We start from the raw sequence: 16,785 nt of genomic DNA, 5'->3' as shown, positions 1-16,785 counted from the left end.
TCCAAACTCCCTTTGCGCCCTTTCGTATGCTTGAGAGGCATTTGTGTGTGTCTCTCCCATTAAAGCTGCTGTACCTACTGCGATTTTCTCGGTCCAGTCCTGTAAATTTGCCGAGGCCCAAACTGCGAATTTCGACGCCCACCGAAAGCCATGTCTCCCGCCGAACGCAACACCAACTATCGTGCCAACCATCGTACATCGCATACCGCACACTGCACCCGCCAGAAGTCTCTCCGCAACGGTCCTACATACATCTTCCTCTCAGACCCCGAAAACAGCTCACCGCCGCCCCGAATGGCTACTCCACCCTCCCAGCGACTTACAGCTCCCTCTCGCATACCCACCACAAGGCCGACCTTGCGCAACATGTCCGCAGCGACGAAAAACCCACCTTCAAGACTCCCGCGAATCGCCGGCACCCCAATGAGAGGCACACCCGTTGCTAGAACTCCCCGCGACTCTGCTGTATGGTTGAAACTATCCCCGCCTGAATCTCCAATCCGTCCTCTCGATATCCGCAAAGCTTCAAGCAGCGCCGTGAGCCTTTCACACCGTTAACGTTTACATGTTTACTGATGTACTGGATAGACAACAAGCCAGATGAAACCTCTCCCCTCCGCCCCCACCGCCACCGCCTCGCGCGCCGCCAGCCCCGCCCAAGGAAGCCGCTCTCTTCTGGACGCGACCGAGCGGGAACTGTCCCCATCCCAGTTCCCCGTCCTCTCAGCCACGCCACCAGGAGCCGTTTCGGCATCCCCGTCCTCGCCCTCAGGACGGGGATCCAATGACAAGAGAAGCGGCCTCCCGCGGGCGACCTTCTGGCCTGGTGGCCGAGACTCCCTCACCTCGGACCGCCCAGCGACGTCGCCCGGGAGGGCATACTCCCCTCCCGCCACCAGCTACTCGACGGTGAGGCCCGTCCGCAACTCCGCCGCCTCCGCCGCCTCCGCCGCCTCCCTCTCCTCCACGCCGCGCAAAGGGGTGGCCTCACATCTCGACGTGAGGCGCACCAACGCGGCCCTACTCGTTACCATCCCCACGGTAACGACGCCTCCCCAGCCTGCCGAGCAGGCTGTCCCTAGCCTGAACGGGGAGGTTGCCGTGAAGATGGAGGAGGAAGCGGCGCCCGCGCCCGTCGTTCACCGGAGCGCTGAGCAGCGCGATGATGGTGGACGCGGGAGGAAGGGCCTCTTCCGGGGCTCCAAGAGCAAGGTATGCGCCATCCATCCCTGTTGCATCTCCATCTGACCATGCTCCCAGGAGAATCGCTCAAAGTCCAAGAGCCGCATGGCCTTGGAGAAGATGACCGGTTTCATACGCAAGCGAGCCTCCCAAGTGGAGATGATGCCCGGCTCCCGCCCACAGGTCTCGGCGCCGGTAGAGGGCTCGTTTGTGCACCAAATTGACCCCAACGATGAAACCGTGCCGTCCGTGCCTGCCCTGCCTGCCGCCAAGCCGCTCATCCCAGACCGTCCGCCGCCAGCCGTGCCTACCAGCCAGCCAACTGCCTCGCGTGCTCCTGGACCAAGCCAAAGCCCAGCCCAAGCCAACGATGTGGACTCGGACGAGGACGTCGACGAGCAGCAGGAAGAGAACGAAGAGACTGACCTCATAGCAGCCTCGCAGCACCTCCGCAGCCTCGCAGACGAAGCCCTCACCGACGAGACCAAGAAGACCTTCCTGGTCCTCGCAAAGGTACGTCCCAAGTACAACCTAACAAACCCAGTACCATCTAATGCACAATTATAGGCCTTCGGCGAGACCAAAGTCCTCGTCACCGAAACCGCCATCGCCATGGAGAAAGCCAAGCGCCATGCCCAGGATGCGATGTGGTACTTTAGTGGAGCCAAAATCAATGCAATGAAGATTGAGAAGATTGCGAGGGCTTTGAACGTGAAGAAGGCGGATGATGGCGAGCAACAGACCACTACGGAGACGCAGCCACGGGCCAGAACCCACACGACGATGCGGACGGCGACGAGTGCGCAGCCACAAGCTCGAGCCCGGACGAATATACCGACACAGACGCAACCACGAGCCCAGACGGAGTCTCGACGACAGACGACGCAGGCACCAACTCAAATAACGACCCAACCACGAACTCGAACGACTACAACAACGCAACCACGAGCAAATATGACGAAGACGCAGATGAAGATGCCTGCGAGGAAGTGAAGGAATCGACGATCGACTACCGAGATGAATGAGAGGCTATGGTCATCGCATGAAGACATGCAGCAGAAGAAGGGAAAACGGACGATTGACGCACGGGAGGAGCATGACGATACGAATCATGAATACGACAAGGACGGTGTCTTTGCTGGAGTTTGGTGGGAGTTTTCGGACTACAGCTATCGCTGCACGGAAGCATTGGATTTTGCGTCGAGGTCTTTGAGATGGTCACGAGTCTCACCGTAACAGAACGACTCAAGCACACTCAGGATGGACAGATTGGCGTTGGGTGTGATGGATTTCAGGGGATGACGCTCGACTGCTTTTGCTTCAGAGGTGGACAACAGGACCACAGAGCACAGTGAAAATTGAGCAAAACCCTTGACGCTCAGAGGAGTCTCTGATAATGGAATTCAATTCAGGGGGTATCAAACACTCGACTCAACATGCAAATAACACCCCTGTGCTCCCGTTCCCTTGTGAATCGCCCTCTCATCACTCAACCTCACAACCGTATTCCTCACCTCCGACGTCAGTCCCGGAGGTCCACAAGCCGCAACGCCCGCCTCACCATCTGCGTTGTCGAGCAGATCGCTGAGGACTTTGCCGATTTGCGGCCGGCCAGAGTAGAACACAGCACACGGTAGGATGGGCATCCTACGCCCGACGGTAGTGGTGTCTGCGTTTCTGGAGGCGGCTGAGGATGAGATATCTCTGACCGAGATGGGAGCTTTGGTAGGTGTGATTTTGTCGACTACCTCGCCCTTCTCGTCTTCGTCCACAGCGACGCAGCAACAAGGTCCCTTCGACTTGTCGCACTCGCAGGCGCAGTCTCTAACCACGCTGCCAGGACTCGTGAACTTGTCTGCGCAAGTTACGTAGATGCTAATGATCAGCTCGATGCCGGCTGCCTGAAGCATACCGTACGCTGCAGCGAGCTCTTCGCTGATCCAAGACGCCCAATCGGTGTCCTTGACACACCAGACGAAGTGGATACGCTGGACTGGTAACCGCTTGCCGATATGAGTGGCTCGATCTGCAATGCCTTGAAGGACTGACATTGAGAATGTCACACCAGTCGAGCCCGCAATAAGGCATATCGAGTCGAAAGCAGCAAAGTCCGACTGCGAGCCGCCATACGGACCATCGATGAATGCTCTATGCGTGGTGACTTGAGCTGCGGGCGCTGCATCTTCTCCATTTTCTTTGGAGATGAGGGCTGTCGCAGAGCTATTCGCGTTCTCCATGATACGCTTGGTGAAACCTTTGTGACTCTTCAAAATGAAGACCAAGTCTCCCCCATGCGGTTGAGGCGTTGAGACGATCGTTGCAGGATGCGACTGCATGAATCCAAATCGAGGCATGGAGATGATCGCATGACTTCCAGGTCTCCAGTATTTGACTGTCTTGCAAGACACCCTGACCTTGGTCACACCGCCATCGAGAAGACTCAAAGCAGCTCGACCAGCACGGATGTTGTTCCAAGCCAGACGTGCGGTTCGAATGATGCGATCAAGCAGATAGACAGCAATCGGAATGTAGATGTACACTCGGCTCGTCAACGCCGTGCTCGGCAGATGCAGCATGATCGCGACGATAAAGCCGAAGAAGGTGATGATATGCTGCACCACGAAAAACTCGTAGTTGAAGTACCGCATAGGAGCAGCTGTCGTGAGATTCATCCAGAGCAAGATCGCAAAGGCGGCAATGCCAGTCTTTGGGCATTCATCCGTGCGCCATTCCAGGCCCGTGAGTCCATACTTCTGCCAACCAGTGCTCTGGAAGGCAAAGTGGAAGATTGCGAGGAGTAACATGATCCTTGCGCTCCATCGATGGATCACATTCAGGCGTTCGTAGGAAGCACCGGTAAGGAGGCCGATGATATTGTTCTTGTTGATCAGAAGAACAAGGAGGGGTACTTGGGCAACAGCCAGCCATCCAGCTCGGATGCCAAGGGCTTGCCAGTATTGAGCGCCTTCGACATTGTTATTGACGAACTCCAGAGCCAGCACGAAAGCCAGATAAGCGACCAGCAGCGTGATCGTACCCATCGGCGGCACTTTAAAGTACGGCAAACTCGCGACAGTCGGCGGGGACTGCAGGTACGTCGCCTCCCTCCCCATCGCCGTAATCGTGGCAAACCATCGCATAGGCAGTGTCTTCGGCTTGGCGGGACTCGCCCTTTGTTGGGCAGCCTCCCTCAGGCGCATCTGCAATGTGAGCCATCGCAGGAAATTGAAAATCGCCGCAATTCCAATAACCACAATCACACCGTACCAGAAGTACCTCGCGTAGGTATTGCCAATGACTGAGATACGCGTGTCGTCCAGGAGATTGTCCAGGAATTCGGCCGCTTGCGTAGTGTTGGAGAAATCGACGCCTTCTGTGGTGAGAGGTTCGCTGGACATGCTCGAGCCCATGCTGTCCATGTCCATGTCCATTTCGGTGCTTCCATCGTGCTGGTGGCCGGCATGCCGTCTCACGGCCGCGAAAAGGGCCGTCGCCATGATGTTGTGGAAGTCGTCAACCTGAAGTTTGGGCAGTCAGTCCAAAAGAGGACGACTGGAATGTGGAGCCCTCGATGTCTTTGTCCGGAGTTAACTTTTTCCTTCCAGATGTCCTGTAGAAGTCCTAGGAAGAACTTCAGTATCGACGCCGTCGTCGCGACCGCGAGTGCCACGATATGCTTGGTGAGAGATCAAAGTTTCGCGGAAATGACAGTGGGCGAAAGACAAAAGGAGAAAGCAATGACCCGGAACTTCCCCGTATATCTCTTACATTTCTTCAGTCCCAGAACCAAGTCTTTGTCTTCATCTTGGCTGTAGAAGATCATTGGAATGTTTTCGAGTGGAGGTGAGCAAGTATCCACCACTGCCAAGTGCCGACCCATGTTCAGATTTTATGGTCAGCGGTTTTAGCCGGCGAATGTGTGGCGCCGGGTCTGGATTGCGAAGAGACAAATATACTGGAAGATAAACTCTCATTCCTCGAATGACTGCTCTGCTCATTGTACTCTAAGCTGCTTAGATGGTCTTGTAGTACCAAATTCAGTAGAGCCTTTAGTTGACCGTTCACTCGATCTTTCACTCGATCTTTCACTCGATCTTTCACTCGATCTTTCACTCGATCTTTTAGTAGAGCATTTAGTTGAGCATTTAGTTCAATACCCAATCGATCACTCACTTAAACCTTTAGTTATTCATTCAAGTGATCATTCAGTTGATCATTCAGTTGATCATTCAGTTGATCATTCAGTTGAGCATTCAGTTGATCACTTACTTAAACCTTTACTTCTTCATTCAAGTGATCATTCAGTTCAGCATTCAGTTCAACATCCAATTGATGGATGCGTGATGCGGCGGTCTTCATAATATGATCTTTCCGACCATCTACCCCCGTTCCTAGCGCTTTGTCAAAGTCAAACAGTCTCTCGTGTTCTGTGTAACCAGATATATCAATAAGTGGACTAACACCAACCCATGGAATATTAAAGTTGATCGAAAGCACAATCTTTGAAGAGCAAAAGAGCGTTTCACGTGCATCATAATCAAAGTCATTTCCAAGTCTACAAACCCCATCGCTCAAATCAAAGCCCATGGTATCGTGCTTCTTCATGACCGACAGACAAGACAGGGACGAATCGAGCGGACTACAAACCACACACTTCCTGTTCACCAATTCGCACCACAACATCACTCTTTCCCGACCTCCACCTCCGGCGGCGTCGCCGTCTTCTTCTCGTGCTTCGCATCCTCGTCCGAAACCTCCGCCATAGACGCCTGACCATGCGTGAGCGGCCGCCCCTTGCCAGTGATGTCCAGCCAAATCGACTTGATCGTCCTGAGACTGGTCCTGCGGCCCTCCCATAGTGGGTACAACCCGACGCAGAAGCTCGAGCAGAACAACCAGAGGATGCCGACGACGACCCATCCCGTGAAGAACTTCTTGGAGAAAATGTACGAGGAGCCGTACATGGGCATAGGCCAGAGGACGAGGAAGGAGATGGCTAGGAACAGTGTGAGGTAGCGGGCGATTTTGGCAGAGCGCGAGAGTTTGGCTTGTTCGGCGGCTTCTTCTGCATCCGTGTGGTGGGCTTCGCCGGGGACGACTTCGATGTCGACGTGTGCCGCGGCTGCGACGTCCGAGTCATCGCCTTTCCGGATCGCCGCCATGGAGAGCCAGTCGTATTTGGGGGATTTGAAGACGAGGGAGAGGATGGGGATGAAGACGGCCGGAGCGAGGAGCGAGACGACGTTGCCGACTAGCATTGGGTAGTTTGAGCCGGTTGTTTCGACGTTGAAGATGCCGTATTGGGCTTGGGTTTGGACGAGCCAGCCTACGATCGAGCACACCAAAGCCATGGGAGGCGAGAACGTGGCAGCAGCCCAGGACTGGCGGTCCCAAAGGAGGGTTAAGGACGCTGGTAGCACAGCGCCGCTAATGATGACACCCATAAGCAGGTACAAGTAACCCATCGAGATGCCGGCGTAGTGGAGGCCAGTGGAGAAGGCTGCAAGGCAAATCGCGTAGACGACGCAGCTGGTGTGGGACATGTAGATTAGTCGTCGGCCGCTGGCGGAGGGATTGATATAGGTCTTGTAGATGTCGTAGGTCCAGATGGAGGATACGGCGATAAGTTCGGCGGACATGGCAGAAGTCACAGCCATAAAGATCAACAAGAGCGTGGCCGCGGCTCCTCCAGATCCAAGAAGAGCGACTGCTGCGTCTGGCAGAACCAGGCCAGCTGAGACATCGGCTGGATCCATACGGTTGGGGTACGTAGGGGATACTGGATTGTTCTCCAGAGCAAGAGCAGAAAGACCCATGGTGGTGGCTGCGAGCCATGGGATAGCAAACCAGGAGAGACCTCCAGCGATATATCCAGGCAGAGCATGAACAGGCGAAGCAGCAATAGCCTTGTTGTAATAGCCGTTGTCCATGAAGACCGTGCCGAAGTTGCCCACGATGTTGATCACGAAGAAGATGCCGCCCTCCTTCGATCTCATCGTCAAATAGCTGCCTCCAGCATTGCCTTCCACGGGGTGGCGTTCGGAGGCTGCGACCAAGGCATCATAGACAGCTCCAGGGGACCCCAATATTGCGTTTGTGGCGTAGGCAGTGAAAGCGAAGATGAGGATGATGACCAGAATAACGACAGTATGGACATAATCTGTCAAGAAAGTCGCTTTTATCCCACCCGCGACAGTATAGAGTACGACACCGATGGGCAGGAGGAAACATGCTGCTGCTGTTGGTACGCCAGTGAGAGATGTGACGACAGCAGAACCTGTCCTAAGTCAGTTGACATTTCTTCGATTGAGTACTTTCTGGTGTTGCTCACCTCCAGTCAAAAGCATAGCCGTGACAAGAATGTTTGTCATCAGTCCAAAGACGATGTACACGCCGTGGGTGACAGATCCATATCTAGCTTTGATAACTTCGAGGCTGTACAAGTTTTGTAAGTACAGCGTCCACTCTCAACCCGATTATGAGATTGAACTCACAAAGTATGCGCGTTTGGCGCCTTCCTCTTCAACTCAATCGCCAGTGTTGCGAACAAGATGATCTGCACTGTAGCACCACTTGCATACCAGAAGGGGCCCGAGACACCATAGTTGTACGCAACGCCAGAAGATTGGAGCAATGTTGCCGCCCATGTCCACGAAGACACGACTGCAGAGGATACCAAGCCAGACTTGACAGTACGGCCAGCGGTGCTAAAGACTTCGGATGTCTGCAGTTCGTTGTTGTAGCGTTTGAGCACGAATGTAGTGAGCATCATTCCGAACGCGAACAGGAACCCCAGGCCAATGACAACGCCATAGCCCGTGGCCTGGGAGAGAGGAGGAGTCGTCGACATCTTGGCAATTGGTCAAGCCTTGCGAAAGCCTGGTGCCAAAGTCGTTGAAACAAGAGAGTCAAAGCAAAAACTGATAAGAGCAGTAACGTCCCTCGTGCTTACATATGTAGATGAGGTCCAGGATCCCAAACCTTACCTTTCCCTTCTAGACCCAGGATAACCTTTCAACGACGAACCAAAACCAACGCAGGACCCGGCCGACGGGCCCACGGGGTATGCACATGGTGCGTGTGAACAGTATAGCATTTCGCTAATTCCCACGTATCGTGCTCAATGCGAGGTGACCATGGCTCTGTCTGACTGGACAGTCAAAAGGGCTCCGATAAGGGCGAGCAACCGGCATGGACATTGCATGCATCTCTCCACGCGAGCACGCAGCACGAAACGCTCATGATGTGCGAGGTCGGCGTGGTAGGAGACAGCCGTTGGGGGAGGTTTTGCTGTGGTGGTTCGGAAGGAACTGATAAGGCACGGCTATCTTTGATGTCTTGGCGGTTTCGTGTTACTCGATCGAATTGCTGCTCTAGATAAGGAAGTTTAAGAAGCGATGGTGCAGCGTCAGGAGATGCGAAACACGTCAGAAGCGAGTTCTCAGCCTCTACCATGCGCCGGCTTGCATATTGGAGCCGCCTGGATGTTCTTGTGTTCTTGTTGTTGGTGATGGAGTTGGACAGATGCAGTTTCTCCTTTGGCTTTCCCGTTTCAGCTTTCATGGCTGCACGTGACTTGAGATCCGCCAAGCCGGGTAAAGTGAATGACTTTCTCTTTCCGCCGGAAGAATTGGGAGCCATGACTTCAATCCCAATCCCTCTGCGGAACTTTTGGTGGGCTGCTACTGCTTCAAGGTGGGCTGCTTCTGTCACGATGTAATTCTCAACCACCTCTTTGGCTGAACCATTTCAGCCTGTGTTGTAAGTGTTCAATAACCCATACTTTTCCATCCTCCTCAATCAAACTGCGATATCCTTGAACGCCTTGTTGGTTCTGCTCAGAAATAGAGAAACTTCACCATGGGTCAAGAAGTAAGTGGAAAATACCTCCTACACACCCCGCAGATCATCAAGGTTGATCAGATACACACCCTCCAAGCTCTCTAAACTACAGAGACGTGACCAATGGCTGACCCTGCCAGAATCTCTCCTTCGTTCTCCAAAAACCAGGCTCGGTAATCTTCGAACCACGCCCAACACCAACCCTCACCGACCCGTTCTCAGTCATCGTCAACGTAAAATGGACCGGCATCTGCGGCAGCGATGTTCACTACTGGGTGCATGGCGCAATCGGACAATTCATCGTCAAGAGCCCAATGGTCCTAGGCCATGAATCGAGCGGTGTCGTGACGGAAGTGGGCTCACAGGTGAAGAGCTTGAAAGTTGGCGACCGTGTTGCTATGGAGCCGGGCATTCCGTGCAGGAGGTGCGTAAGGTGTAAGGATGGAAAATACAACCTCTGTCCGGATATGCGATTCGCAGCAACGCCGCCCTATGACGGTACCCTGTGCAAGTACTATAGCTTGCCAGAGGACTTCTGCTACAAGCTTCCGGAGAACGTCAGCTTAGAAGAGGGCGCTCTAGTGGAGCCATTGAGTGTCGGCGTGCATATCACAAGGCAGGCCAACGTGCAGCCGGGAAATAGCGTCGTTGTGTTTGGTGCGGGTCCTGTTGGTCTGCTCTGCATGGCCGTGGCCAAGTCCTTTGGCGCGACGAAGATCGTGGCTGTGGATATCAACGAGGAGAGGCTGCAGTTCGCGAAGAAGTACGCGGCCACGCATATCGTCGTCTCGCAACGAGAGCCCGCTCAGGATGCCGCGCAGAGGATAACATCGGACTGTGACTTGGGCACTGGAGCTGACGTCGTGATCGACGCAAGCGGTGCTGAGCCTGCGATCCAGACCAGCATACACGTCTTGCGGGTAGGAGGGACCTACGTGCAAGGAGGCATGGGCAAAGCAGACATTACGTTCCCAATCGGAGCCATGTGTGCGAAGGAGCTAAACGTCAAGGGAAGCTTCAGGTATGGCGGTGGAGACTACGCTCTTGCGGTGGAATTGATTGCCACAGGCAGAGTGGATGTCAAGGCTCTCATCACGGGCAAAGTGAAGTTCACAGAGGCGGAGAAGGCTTTCGCTGAGGTCAAGGCTGCCAAAGGCATCAAGACATTGATCGAGGGCGTGGAAGACAGTTCTTGAACGGAGAAAGGGAAGCAAGCATCCTTGGATAGACACGATTATTGTGACAATCAAAAAGCGTATGCACGACCACCTGTCCCGAAGCGTCCACCTTGATGTCCGAATAGATGTGTATATACTCGCTCGATATCTCGCTTTGACCCTCGCAGCCGCTTCCAACTTTACACTGCTTTCAAACGGCCGAAGTTCGCACGAAGTTGGACTTCCTTCTATAGCGAGACAATCTCCTCGCAAGGACAGCCCACAACATCACGCAGAGAACATTTCGAGGGACATTAACTGCCGACAGCTTATGAGGAGAACGAACAAGAGTCTATGACGCAGTCTCTCCAAGCGAGCAGTGGTGAAGGTCGGGTCTGATGCAGAGCATGAGTTCTTGCCTCACCATGACGTTTCCCGCGCTCACAACAAAGCAATGGAGTCGCGTTGAGCGCGAGTTCTCAGGTAGTAGGTAGATAGAGGTAAGAGAAGGCGATCCCTACTGCTCGATTACATCTCCTCAATCACACCCCGTGTTTCTCTATCTCCAAGCAATATGGCTCTCTCACAAGCTGCATATCAAGCCGAGAAGGCTCTAGGTCACGGCGACAACGCAGTGACAGCACAGGATGTCACGAACCCGGCGAACGACCGCGAGAAATATGGCGATCCGAACGAAACGATGAAGGCTTTGGCGTGGATGGGCAAGAACGATGTGCAGATTGGTAAGACCATACTTCTCTACTATCACCAAGGATGTCTGACTGATCATTGCCAGTCGAATGCCCCAAGCCCAAAGTAATCGAAGACCGCGATGTGATCCTCAAAATCACCGGCAGCACTGTCTGCGGTTCCGATCTCCATCTCCTGCACGGAAGCGTTGTCGAATTAGCAAAAGGCGATATCTTGGGACATGAGTTCTGCGGTGTGGTAGACGATATGGGCTCAGCAGTAAAGGGTCTACAAAAGGGCGACAGAGTAGTGGCGAGCTTCCAGATCGCTTGCGGCGACTGTCTCTACTGCAAGAAGAAGCTGTCTTCGCAGTGCGCAAGGACGAACAGCAACAACATAGAAAATGCGATGTACGGCGGGCGGACAGCGGGAATGTTTGGATATTCGCATTTCACAGGAGGTTTTGCTGGTGGGCAGGCGGAGTATACCCGTGTGCCTTTCGGCGACGTCAATCTGCTGAAGCTGCCGGATGATGTTCCGGATGAGAAGGGTCTTTTCCTCTCCGATGTTGTACCTACAAGCTGGAACTGCGTGGTCGACACTGGAGTCAAGGAGGGCGACGTGGTGGCCATCTGGGGTGCAGGACCTATTGGACAGATGGCTGCGGACTTCTCCTTTATGAACGGCGCGAAACGAGTCATTGTTATCGACAGCAATTGGCGATTAGACTGGATGAAGGAGCGATATCCGAAGGTGGAGACGATCGACTACTCACAGCTCAAGGGCACGAAGGCCGTAGTCTCGAAGCTGAAAGAGATGGTCGACGGCCACGGTCCAGACGTTGCTCTCGAATGCGTAGCTGGCGAGTACCCCAAAGGCTGGTTCCACACCGCCCAAATCGCCCTCGGTCTCGAAACAGACACCAGCGAGATCCTAAACGAAATGATCGAAGGCGTCAAGAACTACGGCCGAGTCGGCATCACAGGCGTCTACGTCGGGTATACAAACAACTTCAACATCGGATCGTTGATGGAGCGAGGAATTCGATTCATCGGCAATGGACAAGCACCCGTGCATTTCTACTGGGAGGATCTGCTCAAGAAGATCCAGAGCGGTGAGATTGATCCTTTGAAGATGGTCTCGCACCGGGTCAAGGTGGACCAGCTCGATAAGGTGTACGAGAAATTTGAGAAGAAGGCGGATGGGATGCAGAAGGTGTTTGTGGAGACGAGGTTTTCGCAGCCGGCTTGTGCGGGTAGTCCGCCTTTGACGGAGTATTAGACGTAGATAGATGATGTATAACATGCAGAGGTCAATGTATACAATCGTGGTGTCGCTTAAAAAGGAATATTCAATCCCTATTACTCCTAAGCTATCTCATCTAAGCAGCTTAGGAGTGCCATTAGTAGTGGAACATTCGTCATTGTCACTCCTGAGCCATCTAAGCGCCTCGAGTACAATTAGCAGCGCAGTTGCTTATACGTGGTCCACTCAGGGTCACATCGACCTACTGATATCCAGCAACTTCAGCCTTCAAGCAGGATAAGTGAAAAGAGAGAGTGAGAGCGATGTATATGGACATATATCATTTTGCCTTTCGAGTTCCACTCCCTCTCTTTCCAGAGAGTAGAGTCAGAAACTCCCCTGACTACATAAAAGTAGCAAGTACCACAAAAAGCGCCATAAAGCGTTGCCCCTAAACACTACACACATATCGTTCACACGAGGACGGTCTTGTCCTCATCATCTGTGACAAAAACACACACAAATAATGTACTCCGTTGCTCTTTGGCATCACCAAACCCCCGCCAGAGACGATAGAAAACGCCATCCTTCATTACCAAACAAAAACTTCTGCTCAACGAAGGACGCGAATGACTTGGAAAAAACAAAACTCCACGTTGTGGCCCGCCGAGTGTGATGTGGCCAGGCTGGCTTCTGCGTGATGTCCCGCTGTCGATCCAGATAGCGGTGATATGGACAATGTAAAAAGCTCTTGCGATGGTGGCGGTGAATTCTTCCTCTTCTTCTTTTCAAAACTGCTGATAGATGGCTCTGAAACACATATCCGGTGAAACGAAGGCGCCGTTGCTGGTATGGGTATCGATACGGAAAATAAGGACGTGTAAGGAGGTGAGATGTCGTGGTTGGCGTTGCCTGATGCCTCATGCGTGTGACAATGCTGCTGCGTGGGCATGGCGACTGTGCTGGTCGTGAGCTTCCACGGCCACGGACTCAACAGAGGCGCATAGAAGTCGTCGGCCTAGCTCACTGGTCTAGTTGCTCGGGAATGACCATGAATAGAGGGTTCTTTTCCCGGCATTCCAGCTCGTCGGCCATCAATCGGGACAAAGCATCCCAATCCAGCGCGGCAGCGTCGAGCGCGGCATCTGTGCAAGTTCCGAGTTTGAGTGGCACGTCCGGCTCCTAATGCATCGTGTCCAATTCAGCACCCGCATCGCCAAACGCGAAGTTGGCGTCGAACCCAAGGGTATCGTTATCACCAGTGTTGTTCAGGAAGCTGTCAAAGTCGAAGTTATCGAGCACATCGCCGCTATCCAGGTTAGCAAAGTCCATGTTGCCGAATCCATCATCGGTAATATTGCCAAACGGCGCAGCATTCATGTCTGGGACCTGCTGTTGCACTGGAGGTGCGCCAGGAGGTTGCGTATTGGCATTCTGCTGTGCTGGCGTTGGCTGGCCGTTCGGTAGCTGTCCATTCTTGTTAAACGAAGCAGCATTGTTAGGAGTCATCGGTGGCGGCGGCGTTGGCGTTGGCGGCGCATTGGCTTCTTGACTTTCGGCAGCATTGGCACCCTTCTTGTTAGCAGGGGCGTTCTGTGAGTGATGTGTTAGCTTTCGAATGTAAATGTCCTTCATGGAATGACATACCTTCTTCGCGCCGTCCTTCTTGTTCGCTGGCTTTCCTTTATTGCCTTGACTAGGCGTAGGCGGCGCAGGCGGCTGTGCGGGACTGCTGGGTTGGGTGCCAGTGGCATTTGCTGGTGCCGGTGGTGGAGGCATGTTGCCTTGACGAGGAGTCATGTTTGGTGGTTGGCCTGGCTGTCCCTGACCAGGCTGTTGACCTGGCATCATTGGACCCTGAGGACCACCTGGTGGACCTTGCCAGTTGGCGCCGTTTGGCATCATACCACCGTTTGCACGAAGCATTTCCATCTGTTGTTGTGTCATCTGACCGGCCATCGGGTGTGATGATGGCGGCCTCATCACCGGCTGACCATTTGGACCCATAACCATCTGAGGTCTCATGCCTGGAACAGCGCTAGGATCCATCATGCCAGGGGTTGGCGATCCACGACCTAGTGATGTTAGCGCCTGACGCTATGCTTGGCTCTATCATAACCTTACCTCTGTTCATCTCATTGGGATTTGGTGACGGGTCGCCAGCTCTGCTTCCCTGCGGTGACATGCCCGGAGCAAAGTTGTTGCCATTCGGGCCTGGCGCGTTAGGGTGAGCCATACTGTCTTGCTCCTGACGTGCCATGAGCAGTCGTTTCTTGTTCTGCTGCTCGAGAAGCATGAGTTGCATCTGGTAGTCTTGTAGTGCGTGGTTTCCGTTGTTGGCTGCGCCTTGTTGGCCGGCAGCTGCTACAGCAGCGCCGTTCTGTGGCATGCCCATTCGGTTGTTGTAGAATTCGCCGCCGGCGCCGTCGATGCCCTGCTGATTCATAGGACTCGACTGTGCGCCGCCTGGACCCATTGCGGGATTCGGTGGCATGCCCTTGTTCGCGTTAGAACCTGTTCTTTGCATAGCGGCCTGCATGTGCTGTTGGATGGCTTGGGAATAATTCTCCACAGACTTTGCTTGTACGTTAGTGGGTTGCGCGGACATCTTCTGGAGTTGCTCTTGAGACATGGTGCTGGGATCGAGACCCCTCGAGAGCAGCAACTCGCGGGTGTGTGCAGGAAGAGTATCGAAGAGGGGTGGGGCGTTGGACGGGGTACCCACCTGTTGGCCGCCTTGCATCTGACCCGGCTGTCCAGGTCGAGCTTGGTTCATTTGATTCATGTTGCCCTCGATCCTCTGCCGTTTGGGAGAAGGAGCGTCGGTGCCAGCATTAGGAGATCCATTGCGGTCCATCTGCGAGCCTTGTCGCTCCATGGGTGCACCTGGCATCTGGTTTGCTCCAGCTTGGCCTGCTCTCATCTTGTTCATCTGATTGAGTTGCTGCTGGTTCCTGTTGAATGTCAGTGAGTGGAGTCATTCAAGTCGCGCATACATCTTTCACATACATATTCTTGATGGCCGTTTGCTGTCTCAAATCTCCCATGCCGTTGTTCATCATATTGAAGTTCCGTTGCGCTGCGTTGGGGTCTATGGCAGTCATCATGCCGGTTCGGGTCTTCTGCGCCATGCGCTGCTGGCCGACATAGCTGAGGGTAGTCTGCTTGCCGTTGCGGCGGTTGCCTTGATATAGCTCCCAGAACTGAAGCCACCAATCCATGAGAAACGGACCTGGTTCTTCCGATAGCGCGACGGGTAGTGGGAGGTCGTCGGGCTTGCCTTTGAGGGAGTCCCGCGACTCGATTTCGACGTCAACGCCATTGGCCTGGTTCTGGTTGGGGGACTGCTTGACGCCCTCAGGCCACTCGATAGGCATCGCCGTCTTGAACGAGCGGGCGGCGTCGTACTTGCCGCAACATAGTAGATATTCGTAGATGGCGGAGTTGAGACGCTTTGAGTAGTCCTGCGGGCCAAGGCCAGACATGGAGTTTGTCGGTGTCGGGGCGTTAGGCGTGGGACCGCCGACAGGACCACCCATGCCCGTCATGGCCATCTGTTGCTGCTGGCTCATGCTGCAGGGCGGGGTCTAGATGTGGGATGTGGGTTTATGGGGGGTTTCGAGATGGTAGCGCGGCGGAGGGTGGTAGGGGTGCTCGGAGGCGGGGGCGGACTCGAGCGACCGTCGGGCTCCCGTCGAGGCCCGGCGCGTGTGTAACGGGGTCGCCGGCGAGGTGTAGAGCAGGTGCGCAAGGAGCGGCGGGGGAGAGAGCGATGGGCGACGAGCGTCGTCGGGCGTGAGGTGCGCTGGTGGTGGTGGTGGTGGTGGAGGAAGAGTCGGCGGCGGGAGAAGCTCAGCACGACGGACCGTGTCGGTCGCTTATTGCCTGCCAGCGAAGAGGGCACGCTGTGCTGGCTGGCGGTCACCGTCGTCTGCGGCCGGGCGGCGGCGCGCAGCACAATAAGGCGTGTATCCGGGAGGCGGTGGTGTGTGTGTACGGTGGGCTGGTGCTGGCCGCGGTAGATGAGTGCGCCGTGGGTGCTGGCAGGTGAGGTGCAGGTGAGATCGTCGTCGGAGGGCAGTTGCGCGCAGGAGCCAAGCTGAGATGGGGATGGGCTGGGCTGGTGCTGCTGCTGGCTGGGCGAGAGGTGCCGCGCTGCTGGCTCTGTGGCGTCGCTGGTTCACACAGTACGACACGACTGCGATGGCGCCTGGGGGGTGCTGGATTACCGCGCGCGGCGTCTGTCGTCTACGGCGGCAGGGCGAGAGTGTGGAAGTGGAAAGAGAACACTGCTGCACCGGCCGGTCGCAACTTCCAAATGCCACCGCGCTAGCGGCCTCCCTTCCAATCAGGTTGTATCTTCGAGGAGGAAAGGCCAACACCTCCATCCATCGAACGTGATGCCCAACGACAGCTACAGAAATTCACCATCCTCCGCCGAACATCGCATAAAATACCACTGCCTGCACCTTTCATGCTAGCCATCCAAACAGTCGGTCAAGAGCCTCAAAAATCGATGTTCGCTGTCCGCCAAGACCTCCCAACTCACCACATGATCGGTGATGCGAGCCTAGAACTGACGAATAGCACGCCCCTCCGCACACCGAGTTCACCCAACCCGTTCTTCCACATGGACAGGGCTATGTCAGGCCGAACATCTCTACAGATA

At 54.7% G+C, this 16,785-nt stretch overlaps 6 protein-coding genes across 6 annotated transcripts; 3 read left to right on the top strand and 3 right to left on the bottom strand.

Annotated features, from left to right (window-relative positions):
* Positions 1 to 150: 150 nt before the first annotated feature.
* On the top strand, positions 151 to 1,864 carry M409DRAFT_57265 (uncharacterized protein; the record flags this gene model as incomplete). Its single annotated transcript, XM_033813579.1, has 4 exons — positions 151 to 537; positions 589 to 1,212; positions 1,261 to 1,695; positions 1,727 to 1,864. The coding sequence occupies 4 exons, from the start codon at positions 151 to 153 to the stop codon at positions 1,862 to 1,864; spliced, it is 1,584 nt and encodes a 527-aa protein (XP_033664671.1).
* A 736-nt stretch (positions 1,865 to 2,600) lies between these two features.
* M409DRAFT_68349 (uncharacterized protein) lies at positions 2,601 to 4,613 on the bottom strand (the record flags this gene model as incomplete). The annotated part of the gene is made up of 1 exon (XM_033817797.1): positions 2,601 to 4,613. One exon carries the CDS (start codon positions 4,611 to 4,613, stop codon positions 2,601 to 2,603), a length of 2,013 nt encoding a protein of 670 aa, XP_033664670.1.
* A 1,251-nt stretch (positions 4,614 to 5,864) lies between these two features.
* M409DRAFT_57263 (uncharacterized protein) lies at positions 5,865 to 8,032 on the bottom strand (the record flags this gene model as incomplete). Its single annotated transcript, XM_033813578.1, has 3 exons — positions 5,865 to 7,459; positions 7,514 to 7,617; positions 7,677 to 8,032. 3 exons carry the CDS (start codon positions 8,030 to 8,032, stop codon positions 5,865 to 5,867), a joined length of 2,055 nt encoding a protein of 684 aa, XP_033664669.1.
* A 1,010-nt stretch (positions 8,033 to 9,042) lies between these two features.
* Positions 9,043 to 10,220, top strand: M409DRAFT_57262 (uncharacterized protein; the record flags this gene model as incomplete). The annotated part of the gene is made up of 2 exons (XM_033813577.1): positions 9,043 to 9,054; positions 9,165 to 10,220. 2 exons carry the CDS (start codon positions 9,043 to 9,045, stop codon positions 10,218 to 10,220), a joined length of 1,068 nt encoding a protein of 355 aa, XP_033664668.1.
* Positions 10,221 to 10,755: 535 nt separating this feature from the next.
* On the top strand, positions 10,756 to 12,152 carry M409DRAFT_57261 (uncharacterized protein; the record flags this gene model as incomplete). The annotated part of the gene is made up of 2 exons (XM_033813576.1): positions 10,756 to 10,924; positions 10,978 to 12,152. 2 exons carry the CDS (start codon positions 10,756 to 10,758, stop codon positions 12,150 to 12,152), a joined length of 1,344 nt encoding a protein of 447 aa, XP_033664667.1.
* Positions 12,153 to 13,298: 1,146 nt separating this feature from the next.
* M409DRAFT_68345 (uncharacterized protein) lies at positions 13,299 to 15,688 on the bottom strand (the record flags this gene model as incomplete). The annotated part of the gene is made up of 4 exons (XM_033817796.1): positions 13,299 to 13,709; positions 13,764 to 14,191; positions 14,241 to 15,063; positions 15,113 to 15,688. The coding sequence occupies 4 exons, from the start codon at positions 15,686 to 15,688 to the stop codon at positions 13,299 to 13,301; spliced, it is 2,238 nt and encodes a 745-aa protein (XP_033664666.1).
* Between the last annotated feature and the right edge of the window lie 1,097 nt (positions 15,689 to 16,785).

Source organism: Zasmidium cellare (assembly GCF_010093935.1).
Source record: "Zasmidium cellare ATCC 36951 unplaced genomic scaffold M409scaffold_29, whole genome shotgun sequence".
NCBI lineage: Eukaryota > Fungi > Ascomycota > Dothideomycetes > Mycosphaerellales > Mycosphaerellaceae > Zasmidium > Zasmidium cellare.
Note: the sequence above shows the minus strand (reverse complement) of the source record. Positions and strands in the feature narration are given on the sequence as shown.